At 45.3% G+C, this 19,433-nt stretch overlaps 1 protein-coding gene across 5 annotated transcripts in view; it reads left to right on the top strand.

Moving 5' to 3' along the window:
* MGA (MAX dimerization protein MGA) overlaps positions 1 to 18,813 on the top strand; it is a 259,036-nt gene extending 240,223 nt beyond the window's left edge. For 4 of the 5 annotated variants that reach the window (XM_075331070.1, XM_075331069.1, XM_075331072.1 and 1 more), the window contains exons 24-28: positions 5,107 to 5,304; positions 9,281 to 9,529; positions 12,467 to 12,616; positions 13,457 to 13,585; positions 14,721 to 18,813. In XM_075331070.1, the coding sequence (XP_075187185.1) occupies positions 5,107 to 5,304; positions 9,281 to 9,529; positions 12,467 to 12,616; positions 13,457 to 13,585; positions 14,721 to 15,772 (1,778 nt within the window). In that variant the 3' untranslated portion in view covers positions 15,773 to 18,813. The remainder of the gene's footprint in view (positions 1 to 5,106; positions 5,305 to 9,280; positions 9,530 to 12,466; positions 12,617 to 13,456; positions 13,586 to 14,720) is intronic. The other variant, XM_075331073.1, reaches the window with a different exon arrangement.
* Positions 18,814 to 19,433: the final 620 nt, after the last annotated feature.

Raw genomic sequence — 19,433 nt, forward strand, 5'->3', positions numbered from 1 at the left:
ATAAGATGTTAAATATTTCCCCGCCAGCTCCTCTTGTAGAGGAGTCAGCTTCGCAGCACGAGAGAATCCATTTCAGATACCCTAAGCGTACATTAAGCACTTTTCTGGACCACGCTGACTTTAGAGACGCAATCCAGAAACCCCACGCTTATCCTGAAAGGCGTTTTCCTAAACGGCTTAAAGATACACGCTATCCTTTTCCCCCTGAGGTGGTCAAGGGTTGGACCCAGTGTCCAAAAGTGGATCCTCCAATTTCCAGGCTTGCAGCTAGATCCTTGGTTGCAGTTGAAGATGGAGCGGCACTTAAAGATGCCACTGACAGGCAGATGGAGCTCTGGCTGAAATCCATCTATGAAGCGATTGGAGCGTCATTAGCGCCTTCTTTTGCGGCCGTATGGGCACTCCAAGCTATCTCAGCCGGGCTTGCGCGAGTCGACTCAGTCACACGTGCATTTGCCCCGCAGGTAGCACCATTGACCTCGCAAATGGCGGCATTCGCGTCGTACGCGATTAATGCTGTTCTTGACGCTACAAGCCGCACGGCAGTGGCGTCAGCCAACTCCGTTGTTTTGCGTAGGGCCCTGTGGTTGAGACATTGGAAAGCAGATTCTCATTCCAAGAAGTGCTTAACCAATTTGCCTTTTTCTCGTGACCGATTGTTTGGAGAGCGTTTGGATGAAATCATCAAACACTCCAAGGGTAAGGACTCATCCTTACCGCAACACAGACAAAACAAACCCCAACAGAGGAAGGGTCAGTCTGGTTATCGGTCCTTTCGAGGACCGGGCAGGTCCCAATTCGCCTCGTCAAAAAAGACTCAAAAAGACCAGAGACGCTCAGATTCTTGGAGGTCTCAGTCACGCCCAAAAAGGACAGCCGGAGGAACCGTTGCCAAGACGGCGTCCTCCTGACTTGCGGTCTCCGATTCCCACACCCGCGGTCGGTGGGAGGCTTTCCCACTTTGGCGACATTTGGCTGTCACGCGTCAAAGACCGTTGGGTGAGGGATATTCTGTCTCACGGGTACAGGATAGAGTTCAGTTCTCGTCCGCCAACTCGTTTCTTCAGAACTTCTCCACCACCAGACCGAGCCGATGCTCTGTTGCAGGCGGTGGCCGCTCTAAAGGCGGAAGGAGTGGTGACCTCCGTCCCTCTTCAGGAACAAGGTCACGGTTTTTACTCCAATCTGTTTGTGGTCCCAAAAAAGGACGGATCGTATCGACCCGTCCTGGATCTAAAGTTGCTCAACAGACACGTAAAAGTCAGGAGGTTCCGGATGGAATCCCTACGCTCCGTCATAGCCTCAATGTCTCAAGGAGATTTTCTAGCATCAATAGATATCAAAGATGCGTATCTCCACGTGCCGATTGCACCAGAGCATCAGCGTTTCCTACGCTTCGTCATACACGACGAACACCTGCAGTTCGTAGCGTTACCTTTCGGTCTGGCAACAGCCCCCCGGGTCTTCACCAAAGTCATGGCAGCAGTAGTAGCTGTTCTGCACTCGCAGGGTCACTCGGTCATCCCGTATCTAGACGACCTGCTTATAAAGGCACCCTCTCAAGAGGCATGCCAACACAGTCTGAAGGTGGCACTAGACACTCTCCAGAGTTTCGGGTGGATTATCAACTTTCCAAAGTCTCATCTAACCCCGACCCAATCTCTGACTTATCTTGGCATGGAGTTTCATACTCTCTCAGCGATAGTGAGGCTTCCACTGGACAAGCAGTGCTCGCTACGGACTGGAGTGCAATCTCTCCTTCAGAGCCAGTCGCACTCACTGAGGCGCCTCATGCATTTCCTAGGAAAGATGGTAGCAGCAATGGAGGCAGTCCCGTTCGCGCAGTTTCATCTGCGCCCTCTACAATGGGACATTCTACGCCAATGGGATGGGAAATCGACGTCCCTCGACAGGACTGTCTCCCTCTCTCAGACTGCCAAGGACTCTCTGCGTTGGTGGCTTCTCCCCACCTCATTGTCACAGGGAAAGTCGTTCCTTCCCCCGTCCTGGGCAGTGGTCACGACGGATGCGAGCCTATCAGGGTGGGGAGCGGTGTTTCTCCACCACAGGGCTCAGGGGACGTGGACTCAGGAAGAGTCCACCCTGCAGATCAATGTTCTGGAAATCAGAGCAATCTATCTTGCCCTGCGAGCCTTCCAACAATGGCTGGAAGGCAAGCAGATTCGGATTCAGTCGGACAATTCCACGGCGGTGGCGTACATCAACCACCAAGGGGGAACACGCAGTCGCCAAGCTTTTCAAGAAGTCCAGCGGATTTTGACGTGGGTGGAAAGCAGAGCGTCCACCATATCCGCAGTTCACATCCCAGGCGTGGAAAACTGGGAAGCAGACTTTCTCAGTCGCCAGGGCATGGACGCAGGAGAATGGTCCCTTCACCCGGACGTGTTTCAGCAGATCTGTTGCCGCTGGGGGACGCCGGACGTCGATCTGATGGCGTCACGGCACAACAACAAGGTCCCAGTTTTCATGGCACGGTCTCACGATCACCGAGCGCTGGCGGCAGACGCCTTGGTTCAGGATTGGTCGCAATTCCGACTCCCCTATGTGTTCCCACCTCTAGCATTGTTACCCAGAGTTCTCCGGAAAATCAAGTCCGACTGCCATCGAGCCATTCTCGTCGCTCCAGATTGGCCAAGAAGGTCGTGGTACCCGGATCTGTGGCATCTCACGGTAGGCCAACCGTGGACACTACCAAACCGTCCAGATTTGCTGTCTCAAGGGCCGTTTTTCCATCTGAATTCTGCGGCCCTGAACCTGACTGTGTGGCCATTGAGTCCTGGATCCTAGCGGCCTCAGGTTTATCTCATGAAGTTGTTGCCACAATGAGACAGGCTAGAAAACCATCCTCAGCTAAGATCTATCACAGGACGTGGAAGATATTCTTAGCGTGGTGCTTGGCTCAAGGGTTTTCTCCCTGGCCATTTGCATTGCCAATTTTTCTTTCCTTCCTGCAGTCTGGGTTGGAAAAAGGTTTGTCGCTTAGCTCGCTTAAGGGTCAAGTCTCCGCGCTATCCGTATTCTTTCAGAAGCGCTTGGCACGGCTTTCTAAAGTACGCACGTTTCTCCAAGGAGTTTGTCATATCGTTCCTCCTTACAGACGGCCATTGGAACCCTGGGATCTGAACAAGGTTCTCATTGCTCTCCAGAAGCCGCCTTTCAAGTTCCCCTTTCTCGGCTTTCACAAAAGGTAGTTTTTCTTGTGGCGGTCACGTCTCTTCGAAGAGTGTCCGAGCTAGCGGCGTTATCTTGCAAATCTCCCTTCCTGGTGTTTCACCAAGACAAGGTAGTACTGCGTCCAATTCCAGAGTTTTCTCCCAAGGTGGTTTCTTCCTTTCATCTCAATCAGGATATCACTTTGCCATCTTTGTGTCCGCATCCAGTTCACCAATTTGAAAAGGGTTTACATCTGTTGGACCTGGTGAGAGCACTCAGGATTTACATTTCTCGCACGGCGTCTCTACGCCGTTCTGATGCGCTCTTTGTCCTAGTCGCTGGTCAGCATAAGGGATCGCAAGCTTCCAAATCCACCCTGGCGCGGTGGATCAAGGAACCAATTCTTCACACATACCGTTCTGCTGGGCTTCCGATTCCATCTGGACTGAAGGCCCATTCTACCAGAGCCGTGGGTGCGTCCTGGGCATTGCGGCATCAGGCTACGGCTCAGCAAGTGTGCCAGGCGGCTACCTGGTCGAGTCTGCACACGTTTACCAAACACTATCAAGTGCATACCTACGCTTCGGCAGATGCCAGCCTAGGTAGACAGGTCCTTCAGGCGGCGGTGGCCCACCTGTAGGAAGAGGCTGTCTGACAGCCCGTTCATGTGGTATCTTTTTACCCACCCAGGGACTGCTTTTGGACGTCCCAATTGTCTGGGTCTCCCAATTAGGAGCGAAAAAGAAGAAGGGAATTTTGTTTACTTACCGTAAATTCCTTTTCTTCTAGCTCCAATTGGGAGACCCAGCACCCGCCCTATTTGTTCTTAGGGTTTCGTTTTTCGGGTGCACATGTTGTTCATGTTGTTTCTTAAGTTCTCCGATCTTGTTATCGGATTGAATTTGTTTTTGAAACTGTTATTGGCTTTCCTCCTTCTTGCTTTGGTACTAAAACTGAGGAATCCGTACTCCTACGGGAGGGTGTATAGCCAGAAGGGGAGGGGCCTTACACTTTTAAGTGTAGTTCTTTGTGCGGCCTCCAGAGGCAGTAGCTATACACCCACTGTCTGGGTCTCCCAATTGGAGCTAGAAGAAAAGGAATTTACGGTAAGTAAACAAAATTCCCTTCATTCTTATTACGTTTAAACAAACAAGCTATAGCTTAGCCCACCTCCACAGTAACATACCATGTTTCCCCGAAAATAAGACATATCTCCTGAAAATAAGACCTAGTAGAGGTTTTGCTGAATTGCTAAATATAAGGCCTCTCGCAAAAGTAAGACATAGCAAAGTTTTTGTTTGGAAGCATGCCCGCCAAACAAAGCATGCAGCTGTGATTTTTTTTTTTTTTTTTTTTTTAGCCCGCCGCCATTGTCCCCTACTTTCACTGTCTATTGCAGAGCAGCTGCATGCAGGACATGAAGACCGTCACCTGCCACATACCCCGATGTTCTCTTCTGCGGCCGTCGCTTGTAAATGTACAGGCAAGGCATCAAGAGGCCCGTCACCTGCCGCCATCCCATTGCCCCCTACCGCTAGATGTAGAGCTGCACACAGTATGCCGTTACCCCATCGTCTGCCGCCATACTGTACGCTGTCCCTGCTGTGCTGTGTGTGTGTGTGTGTGTGTGTGTGTGTGTGTGTGGTGAGCTCCCCCTGGTGGCTGGAAGCTGCAATATTGTCCCTCCTTCACAAGTGGTCCAGGAACTGCTGTGGTGAGCTCCCCTTGGTGACCGGAAGCTGCAGTGGGAGATTGTTACAGTCTCCAGACAGTGTGTGTGAGCCAGATACTTTACAGCCCTTATTGTTTATGGCCCTGTGTGTGAGTCAGGCACTCGGTGTGTTACTTTTGATTCTTTAGAGGGTATCTGCTTTTCTGCTGAAGGGTCTAAAGTACAAGAAATAAACAGTACTGGTGTATTTTTACCCCTAGACATGAGTGCAAAAAGAAAGCGCTATTCCGTCGAGTACAAGAAAGGAATCGTGGAAGACTCTCGGGGCAAAAATCTTACTGATTTCTGCAAAGGGAAGATGTTGAGTAGCCGATTGATCCGAAAATGGCGAGCAGCTTACGGTAACCTCAGTCAACAAGTGGACAGTGGAAATGCTAAAAAGCTCAAGTGTGGATCAGGTCGGTAACCATTATTTTCCGAGCTGGAACACCTGATCTGTAAATGGGTTATTGACAGGAGAGCAAAAACTTTGGTTGTGAATAGGGCTCAAATTCAAGAATTTGCCCCTGCAATGGCACCACAGTTCGAAATAGCCCCCGAAGAATTCAAAGCATCACAACACTGGTTGGACAGCTTCCGTCAGCGAAGTGAACTGTCTGTAAGAAGATCCACAACACTGTTTAGGCTGGAAGATGCTGAAATTGTTAAACGTTCATGTGCATTCAAGTCCTTTATTGATGACACAGACTTCTCTAAATACAATCTTTCCAACGTGATTGCTATGGATGAAACTGCATTGTTTATAGGCCAAACATTTCAAACAGGGGTGCCTTCTCAGTGTACATTCCCCTCTACTGCTTACAAAAGTGCACGTGTTACCAGTATTGTTGCAATTCGTCTGGATGGCACTAAAGTCCCACCATTTAATAATTTCTAAGGGCAAGAAAGATAAGGTTGAACATGTTTCAGGCATTTTTATTCTTGAAACTGAAAAAGCCTGGGCCACACAAGAAGTTATAAGGAAGTAGGTGGATTTAGTGCTGCCGCTTGTTATGTGTAACGCAAGTTACTACTTACGGATAGTACAGACAGAAAAGTAGTTAGGCAAGCCGAGGTCAGGTAACAGGAGGACACGTATCTACACAGGGAGTACACAGAAGCGTGGTGAGGTTACAATCCGACGGTCAGATAGATTCAGGGAGAAGACAGAGACGTGGTCAGGTAATGGTCCAAGGCAGGTGATCATGACAGGATCAGGAAGTAGGCAGAGAGGAGTCAAACAATGGTTCGGCGTCGAGAAACAAAGATCAGAACACATGCAGAAACACAGGCCAACCGCACAACTACAAAACCAAAATGTACGACTGGCAAGGTTCTGGGGAAGCATGCTCAGTAATGAAGCAGAGCAATTACCAGGAAGATGGAACACCTGAGTAATCAGCACCTCCCAGAACCAGCATAGAATCCTGTGCTGTCAATCAACCTGCCAGCTCAGTGCTCAGGAAAACACAGCAGAGCATCTCCTAATGTGCAAGATGCTCTGCACAGAGGAATCGTAACACTGCTGGCTCAGTAGTCCAGAAAAGCGCAGCAGAGCATCTCCTAGTGTGCAAGATGTCTGCACAGAGGAGTTGTGACATTATGCGAGGGAGCCAAAGAGGTCTGGGATGCAGCCAGCACACACTGCGCAAAAGTCATGAAGAAATTTCTTCACAAAAGAAAATAAAAGAAATAATGATTTCCACAGGAATGACTGTCTATCTCCAGCTTCTTGGTATTGCAATAAATAAGCCATTCAAGGACAATTTGTGCATGGAAATTAATGACTGCATTGAAAATAGAATGGAGAGAAATCAGCGTGGAAACTTTGTGAATCCTAAACTGCAAGAGGTTGTGACTTGGGTGAAGCATTCATGGGTGAAAATCACTGAGAGTTGCATTGCAAATGCACTATGAGAAGGCTACATTGCCAAGAAGTACTCATTTAAGGACAGTGCTATTGCTAGACATTAGAGATTTGGGCCAATGATTCTAAAAGAAATTGTAATGCAAGTCACTCATTACGGATAGTATAGACGGAAGAGTATTCAGGCAAACTGGGGTCTGGTAACAGGAGGACACATATGGAGTATACAGAAGCGTAGTCAGGTCACAATCCGAGGGTCAGCATTCCAGGAGGGCACGTAATAGATTCAGGGCGAAAACTGAGATATGGTCAGGTAATGGTCCGAGGTCAAAAGCCAGGAGGTCATGACAGGAACAGGGAGCGGGCAGAGAGGAGCCAAACAATGATCCGAGGTCAAGAAACAAAAATCAGAACACATGCAGAAACACAGGCCAACAGCACAACTACAAAACCAGAATGTATGACTGGCAAGGTTCTGGGGAAGATGCTGATGTCACAGCCACTCAACCTCCACACTAGGGGGGAGGGGCGGCTGCTTAGCATAAGACATGCACACTAATAAGGCTTGCACTGGGAGCCCATCATATAATGAGTGAAATGGACATGGCACATTTTATCCATTTTTGCAGGATGTGTGTGGACCTTTTGAATTCAGGTGGTTAAATGGTGAGCCTGTCATGTGTTATGTACTCATAGTGCTAACTGACCCGCCTGGACCTGGTGTTGTGCGTCATTTATAGGCCATTATTCAGACACTGTGCGTCTCGTGTATCCGTGCGAGATGCACCTATATAGTGCTGTTTTGCCCGCCTGACCTGGGTTTCTGGCGTCATTTATAGGTCACAGTTCAGACACTGTGCATTTCACTCATTATATGATGGGCTCCCAGTGCAAGCCTTATTAGTGTGCATGTCTTATGCTAAGCAGCCGCCCCTCCCCCCTAGTGTGGAGGTTGAGTGGCTGTGACATCAGCATCTTGCACCTCGGCTGCAGCCATCTTTATGAGGAAGGCTCACCACATTCTGTGTGTGCACATATCATTTGTCTTGGCTCCTTTTTGGTGTTTTTTTTATATAGTTCTTTGTGGTTTTTCCAAGGTTCTGGGGAAGCATGCTCAGTAATCAAGCAGAGCAATTACCAAGAAGGTGGAACACCTGAGCGATCAGTACCTCCCAGAACCAGCATGGTATCCTGTGCTGTCTGTCAACCTGCCAGCTCAGCAGCTCAGGAAAACACAGCAAAACATCTCCTAATGTGCAAGATACCGTTCAGTAGTCCAGGAAAGCACAGCAGCACATCTACTGTGCAAGATGCTCTGCACAGAGAAATCATGACATTATGCGAGGGAGCCAAAGAGGTCTGCTAGTCTGGAATGCAGCCAGCACACACCGTGCTAAAGACATGAAGAAATGTCTTCACGAAAGAAAGTAATAATAATTCCCACAGGAATGACGGTCTGTCTCCAGACTCTGGATATTGCAATAAACAAGCCATTCAAGGACAATTTGTGCATGGAAATGAATAACTACATGGAAGATAGAATGGAGAGAAATCAGCATGGAAACTCATTTAAGGACCGTACTATTGCTAGACATGAGAGATTTGGGCCAATGATTCTGAAGGAAATTGTAATGAAAGTCACTACTTAGGGATGGTATAGACGGAAGAGTAGTCATGCAAGCCGGGGTCTGATAAGAGGTGGACACGTATGGATACAGGGAGTACTCAGAAGCGTAGTCAGGTCATAATCTGAGGGTCAGAATTCCAGGAGGGCACATAATAGATTCAGGGATAAAGCCGAGACGTGGTCAGGTAATGGTCCGAGGTCAAAAGCCAGGGGGGTCACAACAGGAATAGGGAGCGGGCAGAGAGGAGTCAAAGATCAGAACACAGGCCAACAGCACAACTACAAAACCAGAATGTACGACTGGCAAGGTTCTGGGGAAGCATGCTCAGTAAAGAAGCAGAGCAATTACTAGGAAGATGGAACACTTGAGTAATCAGCTCCTCCCAGAAGCAGCATGGAATCCTGTGCTGTCAGTCAACCTGCCAGCAAGTAGGAAAACACAGCAGAGCATCTCTTAGTGTGCAAGATGCTCTGCACAGAGGAATTGTCAGAAATTCACCAGGAAATTCAGGGTTTGGATTGCTATGATGATGATCCAGAAAATGATGACATGACTGTCATTGAATAAATCTTGATTTTGTGTTCATAAATATCGTGATTGGTAAATGCACCATAGATTGTTATACATGGAAATAATGGTAGTATCGAGAAATTCTTGATAGGATTCAGTTTGTCTGGTTATGCCGGTTTGTGATGACAACTACTGTACAGTATATAATAAATGTTCATTTTTTTTTTTTTAGTTCAACAATAAATGTGAATTCTTCTTTATGGAAAAATAAGACATCTACTGAAAATGAGCCCTAGCGCATCTTTGGAAGCAAAATTTAGTATAAGACACGGTCTTATTTTTGGGGAAAGAGGTTAATTTTCATATTTCTTATATTTTATCATCCCATAGGAAAATCAAAGGAAGTCGTATTGAAGAAAGTGGAATATAAATGTGCAAAGGAAAAAGCTATGGCGGCCGAGACGCAAATAATAAACTTGGAGGAGGATGATGATCTTCACAAAGAATCTATAAATTTGCCTCTACCAAAAAGAGAACCTTTTGTTCCCTTGAAGCTGGAGGAATCGTACGAAACACTAAGAAGCAAAACTAAGAAGCCTATCATACTTGGAAGAAAATCTGTGTTGCTTTCAACGGATGGTATGTGCGACCTGGTCTTATCCTAAGAATCATTTTATCCCCGCAAAGAATCAGTCCTAGTGGAAGGCTTAGGGCTCGGTTCCACTTGCGTTTTGTACGGACGAAAGCAGTCCAATAAAACATCGGACTGCACTCGCACCAGTGCAAAACTATGGGGCAGTGTCCATCTGCGATTGATTTCTTATGCCATGTTGGCCTGAGAAATGAATTCCAGCACGCTGCGTTTTGGAATGATTCTCGGCTCGCGCACCCCCATATAAGTCTATGGGAGCATGTGAAACATCGCACTGCACTCAAATGTCATCCCACCGCAGTATGATGTACGCCGAGACGGGCAGCGGAGGAGATGGAGAAAGTGCTCCCTCCCCCTCTCCGCAGCTGTGATCTGATCACAAGATTGGATCACAGTCGCATGACCCTCGACTCACGCTCGCAGCAGAGGGTCATTAGCATATCACTTCCTATGCTCTCGCATCGGAAACTATACGAAATTGGAACCGTATCCTTAGTCACAAAAATAGTTATTCCTCAATCATAGGCCCCACCCTGTCCTGAGTAGAGCAGAGGTGCACATGAGCGGTCTTTGCTCCATTTATTGCTTATGGGACTGACGGAAATAATTGAGCGCTGTGCTCGGCAGTTCTATAGATAATGAATGAAGCAATGGCCGCACATGTGCCCCTCTGCTATATTCCGGAAAAGGCTGCAGAGCCCCGTTTTTCATGTTCCAGATCTTCGATCTCTGTATTGCTGAGGTTCTCAGTTTTTATTTCTTTTTTATATAGCACTAACATATTCCACAACACTTTACATACATCAGCAACATTGTCAGAGTCTAAATTCCTTATCAGTATGTCTTTGGAGTGTGGGAGGAAACCGGAGACTCCGGAGGAAACCCACGCAAAGACAGGGAGAAACATACAAGCTCTTTGCAGATGTTGTCCTTGGTAGGATTTAAACCCAGGACACCAGCGGTGCAAGACTGCAATGCTAACCACTGAGCCTACTGCAAGACTGCAGTGCTAACCACTGAGCCACCGTGCCACCCTTAGTGTTCTGATTTCCTTTTCTCAAGATTTTCCGTGTCCTGTATATAGGTGATTACTCTTTTTGGGGGTGGGAATAACCTTCTAAAAGTAGCTGATTTCAAGTGTTGCTCTGTTCTGTTTTGTTAAATGTTTTAGCTTGGTTTTATATATTAGGAACAGTGCAATAGGCTCATTCCTTCTACATCCACTCTATTTATGAAGGTTATAATTTCTTTGACATAAAGATAAGATATCTATGATGGGGTCTGACGCCCGGGACCAACACCGATGGCTGCTTCCAAGTACTGCTGTTAATGTAACATTTACTTGAATGGGAGATAAAAGTGGCGGTGTTAAGGCCACGTCACACTAAGCAACATCGCTAGCAACATCGCTGCTGAGGAACGACTTTTGTGACGTTGCTAGCGATGTTGCTGTGTGTGACATCCAGCAACAACCTGGCCCCTGCTGTGAGGTCGTTGGTTGTTGCTGAATGTCCTGGACCATTTTTTAGTTGTTGCTCTCCCGCTGTGAAGCACAGATCGCTGTGTGTGACAGCGAGACAGCAACAACTAAATGTGCAGGCAGCAGGAGCCGGCTTCTGCGGACGCTGGTAACCACGGTAAACATCGGGTAACCAAGAAGCCCTTACCTTGGTTACCAGATATTTACCTTCGTTACCAGCATCCGCCGCTCTCAGCTGTCAGTGCCGGCTCCCTGCTCCCTGCACACGTAGCCACAGTACACATCGGATAATTAACCCCATGTGTACTGTGGCTAGGAGTGCAGGGAACAGGGAGCCGGCACTGGCAGTGTGAGAGCGGCGGACGCTTGTAACGAAGGTAAATATCGGGTAACCAAGGTAAGGGCTTCTTGGTTACCCGATGTTTACCGTGGTTACCAGCGTCCGCAGAAGCCGGCTCCTGCTGCCTGCACATGTAGCAGAGTACACATCGGGTAATTAACCTGATGTGTACTGTGGCTAGGTGTGCAGGGAGCCAGCGCTAAGCGGTGTGCGCTGGTAACCAAGGTAAATAACAGGTTGGTTACCCGATATTTACCTTAGTTACCAAGCGCAGCATCGCTTCCACGCGGCGCTGGGGGCTGGTCACTGGTTGCTGGTGAGATCTGCCTGTGTGACAGCTCACCAGCAACCCGTGTAGCGACGCTCCAGCGATCCCTGCCAGGTCAGGTTGCTGGTGGGATCGCTGGAGCGTCGCTTAGTGTGACATCTCACCAGCGACCTCTTAGCAACTTACCAGCGATCCCTATCAGGTTGTATCGTTGTTGGGATCGCTGGTAAGTTGTTTAGTGTAAAGGGGCCTTTACTAATCAATATACAGAGGCTGTTGTATATCACCCCATCCATTTCTTACTTGTGGCCGATCCCAGAGCAGATATTTGCTCGTTGGTGGAGGGGTACCTCCAACAATGAAATTGATCCCCTATCCCAAATGTTTATTTCCAGACAATCCTCTTAACACATATATACTTAAAAATCTCTAAAATCCTATCCCAATATGTATTATGGTAATAATTATATTAGCAAATACCTCCAATTAGAAATGTAGTATACTTTCTGATTAACCAAGTCACTTACCTCGTGTGCAGGGCATTGCAGCTTAAGTGTCTTTGCCTACATAAACTTGTATAGTGCCAGTTAGTCACTTAGTGGCTCTTGATCGTAACCATGGATACCTAAGCTGCAATGCCCTGCATATGAGGCAAGAGAGATAACTAATCAGGAGAACTATACTGCATTTCTATTTGGAGGTATTTGCTAATATTATTATTATACCTACTACAAATTGGGATAGGATGTTGAAGAAGGGCAGGAAAGCAACATTGGGATATGGTGAAGTCTGAGCCATTTATCAAGAACCAAATAAAAAATATATTTGTTTTATAGGAAAACAGCAGCCCGGTGTCTCTTTACCAACTTCACATGTACTGATGGCACCAACAGGGCACATGGAACATAATATACCAGCAGAACAGGCTGTGGAGAGTCCCCTGACGCTCATAAAAGCAGATTTAAGTCCTGCACAAATAAAGTCAGGTAAAACTTTTTTTTTTCTGGGTAGAGTTAAATATTTTTCATTCGTAGTCAAAAGTTGCCCAAGATGATTTTTGTTTTTAAAGGGAACCTGTCACCAGATTTGTCCCCTATAAGCTGCGGCCGCCATCAGTGAGCCCTTATATACAGCATTCCAGAATTCTGTATATTAGAGCCCAGGCCGTCCTGTATAATGTAAAAAAACACTTAGGTTATTACAAAAGGGGCAGTCCGGTCCAGTAGGTGTCGCTACTCTCCGGTCCGGCGCCTCCTCTCTCCGGTCTGGTGCCTCCTCTCTGTGGCGATCGTCGTCCTCCTTCTGAGGCCTGTGTGCATGACGCATCCTATGTAATCCATACTGGCTGGCATTGTGGTCCTGCGCAGGCGCACTTTGATCTGCACTGCTCAGGGCAGATCAAAGTATTGTAGTGCGCATGCACGGGCAGTCTTTAACCTTCTCTCGTGCCTGCGCACTACAGTACTTTGATCTGCCCTCAGCATGGCAGATCAAATTGCGCCTACTCAGGAACCGCATTGTCAGCTTGTGTAGATTATGTAGACGCATAAGCCATGCTGGCCTGGGAAGAAGGAGGATGGAGATCACAGCAGAGAGAAGGCGCCGGACCCGAGAGACTAGGTGCTGGACTGGAGAGCAGCGACACCCATCGGACCGGATCACCCCCCCCCAGGTGAGTATTATAAGTGTTTTTTTATGTTCTACACAGCGGCCTAAGCTCTTATATACATTATTCTGGAATGCTATATATAAGAGCCCACTGGTGGTGACCAAATCTGGTGACAGGTTCCCTTTAAGCCAACTTTCTGAATAATTACCTTTTCCAGGAATGACCTCTGTGGTAATTCAGCTTCCAAGTACAGTACAATTAAAAGATATTGTTGGTCATAGCCCTGTCCCCGTCTCCTTATCTGCGGAACCCGGTGACCTTTCTGCCTTTACGCCTGCTTTCTCAGGTATGAGAATTTTTCATGTCGATGCTTGTCTTTTATCACAACTGAACGTCACCATTTTCTTTGCTCCTATTTACTATTATGGGAGCTACAGAACTGCTATTAGTCTTTTTCCGAAATCTGTGTGTCCATCCATATGGATTATTATTAATGATGAGCGAGCGTGCTTGCCACAGCTCGTTACTCAATTGAGTCTTGAGCATATACAGTATTTTGCGTTTTATAAGATGCACCCCAAATTAAGATAAAAAAAAAAATGGGGTCCGGTGGTGTCTTACCAGAAGGGAGGGGGGGGGCGGCAGCGTTGGTAGAGCGGAGTCACAGGAGGCAGGGGCAATGCTGGAGTAGGGCGAAGTGCAGGCTGTGGTGGTTGTATGGAACAGGGGGTGTGGTGGGTGTCCCAGATTCTCTCAGTGGTGCTGCGGGCTTGAAAGACATGGCGCTCTGAGTCGGCACATGCGCAGATAGAGCTCTCGGCTCATTGACGAGCCAAAATCTCATCTGCGCACGCGCCACCTCCGGGTGCCATTTTCCTTAAGTCCACTGCTGAGAGATCAGTGGACCGGAGGTGGCGAGTGCACATGAGATCCTTGAACCGAGAGCTCCATCTGCACATTTGCCACCTTCGGGTGCCATTTTCCTTAAGTCCGCTGCTGTGAGGTCAATGGACCCGGAGGCGGCGAGTGCACATTTGAGATTCTTGAGCCGAGAGCTCCATCTGCGCACATGCCAATTCTGGCGCCATTATTTGAAGCCCACACCGCAGACAGAGCATCTGGACACCCGCCACACCACCCTGCTGCACATCCGACAGAGAATTTGGGACACCCGCCACATCTCCCTGCACCACAGCAGTCCCCACAGCTGCCAGCACAGCCCCCACTTCGCCTATTCTACACCTCCCGATAAGCTACTTTTGGATTTTAAGATGCACCTCCTCATTTTTTCCCAAATTTTTGGGAGGAAAAGTGCATCTTATAATCCAAAATATAGGGTAAGTTTGAAAATGCTCAAGATTCCCATTTTTTTCCCCCTTATAGTCAGTACTCAATATTGCTGTTCGATCGAGTAAGGAGCCGTGGCGCGCACGCTTGCCCTTCACTAATTAACAGTGTTGTAACCATGTCTTCTATTGTAGAAAATGATGACCTGTCCATGATGCCAAAAATCGTGAATGTGACATCTTTAGCACCAGGAAACCTGTCAGATTTGGCCATGGAATTGGACATTGGCACACCTGATAGCGAGCGGGTATGCAAGTCTGACGTACACTCTTTGAGAGCCGAGAAAGGTAATGCGTCTGTGTGGGATGCAAGTTTTGAACCTGGCGAGTCATGTATGCCATCTACTTCCTTTCATATGGACAAAGTGGAAGAAAGTCTTACCAATACAACAGGTAAAAGCCCTAATCGGTGCTCAAATCTCCACGACAATCCACCCCAGGAAAATGACAGCAGTAATACCGGAGCCTCTCTGCAATGTGAAATTGTCAGTTCGAGCAATGACGCACTGCGTAAGACTGACGATCTCCGAGATTCCGGACTCAATCTAGAAATTAATAAATCAACTTCTGCCATTGATGAGGCAGGTTTAGTTCCGAGTGCATTATTTGATACAATGGGGGATGCAGAAGAAGCAGATGAAAACCTCACGTCGCTCCTCGATGAGATTGCATTTCTCAATCAGCAGATAAACACCGATACGGACGATTTGGACTCAGTCTCCGATTTTCCAGGATTAGATGCAGCATCCCACAGCAGTACGAGTAAATTAGCAGATGGGGATTCGTCTCCTTTTTCTTTAGATAGATGCAGGGAAGTAAAAGAAAAACACATGGCTTTCAATTCCTTTTTCATGCAATTAGAAGAGGGGGAAATCCCAGATAGCACCAAGCATCATCAAGAGACAGTTACTGTGGCTTTTGAAGGGGGTGCAAGCAGAGAACCACCTCTCACTGAAGTTGGAGCCCAAAGTGGACTTCACCAAACTCCTGCATCAAATGCATCAACTTGTGAAAAGACTGAAAAAACAGTGACCTCCGATGTGTTTTGGAGACCAATGCCCAAGCTGACACCATTTGGATTAAAGTCTCATACATTACCCAGTGATCAGAGGTCTCTAGCTAGCAAATCTATGCCATCCTTGGCATCGGTGACCGTGAGACTAAGTTCACCGAAAACTACAGATTGACTTTTTTTTAACATCAAGATTGATTTTACTTCTTGGTGTCTACCCATCTTACTTTAGTACATGGTGCAAAAACTCTCTAGCCAAGGGAACTGTGCACTATTGCCCTATTTTGTACAGCTAAAACAATCTGCCGCAGCAGCTTGGTCTCATGGTAGGTGCAAAGCACTATAATTATTACATGTATACAGCGATACGGATGGATTGTCACTTGCACTACTTGTAAATAATCTGATTCTGCCTGCTTTCTGCAACTTTCTTCTTCCAGCTCGGCTACAAATTTAGGAAACTATTTCTAGTTTCTCCAGCAATCAGAAAATAGGACTTTTTTTTCTTGAAACTCGGCTGCAATCTTCTCTGGTTTAACCGCAGGTGCCTCTGTCTGATTGCTCTATGCTAAGCACTCAACTTTCTACTTGCTTTTTTTTTTTTTTGCAACAAGTTGTTGCCACAGGTTATATAGGTTGGACAGTATTAATTTTATTTCAAGTGAAGCTCCATCTAATAATGTATAAGGTCATTGCATGAAATGTTTTATCGGTTTCTTTGACTATTGTTATGAGCGATCATCAATGTGACTCATAGGAATACATAGAGAAACAGATATCCGGTCCTACAGGATTCAGGGATTCCGAGCACGGATATATGGGAAGACAGCGGTACCGGAACCGAGCACATCACTAATAAACTGGTCAGTAACTCCAATACTACCTACTATTGGAGAAAAGGATTGGGGCTAGAAAAAAGTGCTTCTTAAACACCATGGATGTGAAGAATTGTCACCAAGTCTATCATCACACAGAAAAAGAGCATTTACAGATATACGGACCTTTTACTAAACAAATTCGTGAAAGTCCATGTCTTCATTGTTTCAATGCATCGAAAGGTAAAAAAAGAAACTTTGCAAATTGGTTTAAAGATATATAAAAAAAATATATAGGTGTGTGTGTATTATATATATATACATATATATATATATATATATATATACTGTGTGTGTGTATATATTAAGCGTAATTGTTTTGAGTTCACATATATAGATATACAGCATGTGAACTAAAAACAATCATGCCCACATAATATATTTATTTATATGCGCACATACATACCCACACAATATAATATATATATATTTATAATATTGTGTGTGTATGTGTGTGCATATATTTAATAAATATATATATAGGCACATATGCACCCACACAATATAATATTACATATATATAATATATATTATATTGTGTGTATGTGTGTGTGTGTGTGTGTGTATATGTGTGTGTGTGTGTGTGTGTGTGTGTAATATATATATATATATTTATTTATTTATATATATTATAATATAGTGTGTGTGTGTGTGTGTGTGTGTGTGTGTGTGTGTGTGTGTGTGTGTGTGTGTGTGTAATTGTTTTGAGTTGTCTTTCCACAGCTCCTATGTATTTGGATGGTTAATCTCGTGCAGATGGAATCTGCCATCATGCTGTCTTCTGTCTGCCTTTAGGGCTCCTTCAGATGTTGTTTTTTCTCGTACAAGTTCTATCTGTGTTATCCTATTATAACCTATGCAGTTGTTTATATGTCTTTGTTTTTGCTGACCTAGTCGTCCACACAAGATTCGGAAGACTTGTCCGATATTGATCTAAGTCTCAAATCAAATTCTTCCCAATGAAAAATCTATTGGTCCGTGTAAAAGTCCAACAGCACTCGGACGGCCTCTGTTTTATCACGGACTGTTTGAAAGAAGAAGCTAGAGAGACCGCCATCACTTTTTGGTTTTTGTTTTTTTGTTTTTTTTTCATTTTTTGTTTTTTTGGCAGAGGGGAAGGTGTTTCTTTTGACAAAACTGTCCTAACTCTAGATGTTTGATTAAAAAAAAAAACAACAAAAAAACAAACAAAACCATACATTGATGAAACTCACTACTTTTAGAATTCTGCATCGGAGCTACAGAAACAAAATGTTGTTTTTTTGTTTTTGCTTCTTCAGCTATTATTCCAACACAGACAGATGTATAAATTGTTGTGTGTGTGTATCTATCTATCCCTCTATCTATCCCTCTATCTATCCCTCTATCTATCCCTCTATCTATCCCTCTATCTATCCCTCTATCTATCCCTCTATCTATCTATCTATCTATAATGGTTAGGGTTATATATGGAGTTATATATAGGAAATATGAAATACAGAACAGCAGGAGATTAGTATTCAGGACAATTTGCAAAGTTGCTTCATTTATTATTTTAGATGCATGAAAACAATAACGTAAAAGTCTGCCTGGTCCTTTTAATTTTTCATTTTATTTATTTATTTTTTTCCCGAGTTCACTTTCTCATCGCTGCTGATTTCATTCAATACATTGCTTATTTTGTATTAAAAACAAAAATGGGAGTCCGATCGACGTTGTAAAAAAATAAAATGTATTTATATTTTTCAAATTCTTTTCTACACAGAAATTTTGTTCTATACCTTTCTTGGAGAAAGGAATGTGTTATCTGTTCAAGTTCCTATTGTCAAGTGTAAATATGAAATCTATGATTTGTTATCTGCTCACATTTCTCTGGGCATTTTCAATATTATTGTCATTGTAAACCCCCCACCCCTGTTGTAAGGGGACCCCCTCCTTGTACACCTGTATGAGCTGTGGTGTTCTTGCTAAAGCATTACTTAGTTGTGTCCATCGTGTAATTGATTTTTTATTTTTTTTGTATAACGGTTTTTGCTTTTCAGTAGCAATCGGTGGCAGATGTCTACAGCTTACATGTCCCATTCAATATGAAGAATGACGGACTAGCAAACTCTGGCCGTCTCTAAGCAATAATTATATCGTCCTGTTATAATGGGATTGGATATAAACCACATGTAACTATCCAGCGAGAACATATAGCTCAGCCTGACTTGTCTCATACAAATCAGTATTCAGGTATGCATAGGAAAGACGTGATCTATACTTTAAGTTACCAGATGTATAATTAGGAATCATTCATTCTTGTGTTCTATGATGTTTTCTTACACGGTTCTAAATGGTGCTAAATAAAAGGTTCACTGTCCTACTGCAGCCCCCGTGTGTGATTTCAGACTGTTGTGGAAACTCATTTAATTCTTTATGGTGAAAAGCATTAAACCTTGTTACATTTAGACTATATCTTTTCATTAAAGGGAACCTGTCAGATTCAATATGCACCTAGAACCACAAGCAGTTCTGGGTGCATATCTCTAATCCCTGCGTAACCGCCCCTGTATACACTAGCATAGATAAAGAGATCTTTAGAAAAAGTATTTCTAAAGATATTTTACCATATGCTAATGAGTGAGGGCACTAGTCCCCTGGGCGTTAGTTCCCTGGCCAGTATTATAGTGTTCTCCCTGATCACCGAGAACCATGCAACTGCACAGTTCTCTCCCTTCCTGCCCCACACCACCGATCAGTATGATTTAGTGCATTGCAGGAATGGAAGCTGAGCCTGCACACCACTACAGCTCTACAGGACCAGCACAGTGCTCACCATTCTGAAAGTCCTGACTATATATCAGGGCATGTGAATGACCAGAAACAGACACAGCCGAAAATGTTGGCACCCTTGAAGATGGCAATTACACATTTTGTTTCCTTTGTGTGTTTTGGAACAACACTAAAAAAGAGGGAAAATAGGCAAATTGGACATAATTT

This window comes from Anomaloglossus baeobatrachus, chromosome 12 (genome assembly GCF_048569485.1).
Source record: "Anomaloglossus baeobatrachus isolate aAnoBae1 chromosome 12, aAnoBae1.hap1, whole genome shotgun sequence".
Taxonomy (NCBI): domain Eukaryota; kingdom Metazoa; phylum Chordata; class Amphibia; order Anura; family Aromobatidae; genus Anomaloglossus; species Anomaloglossus baeobatrachus.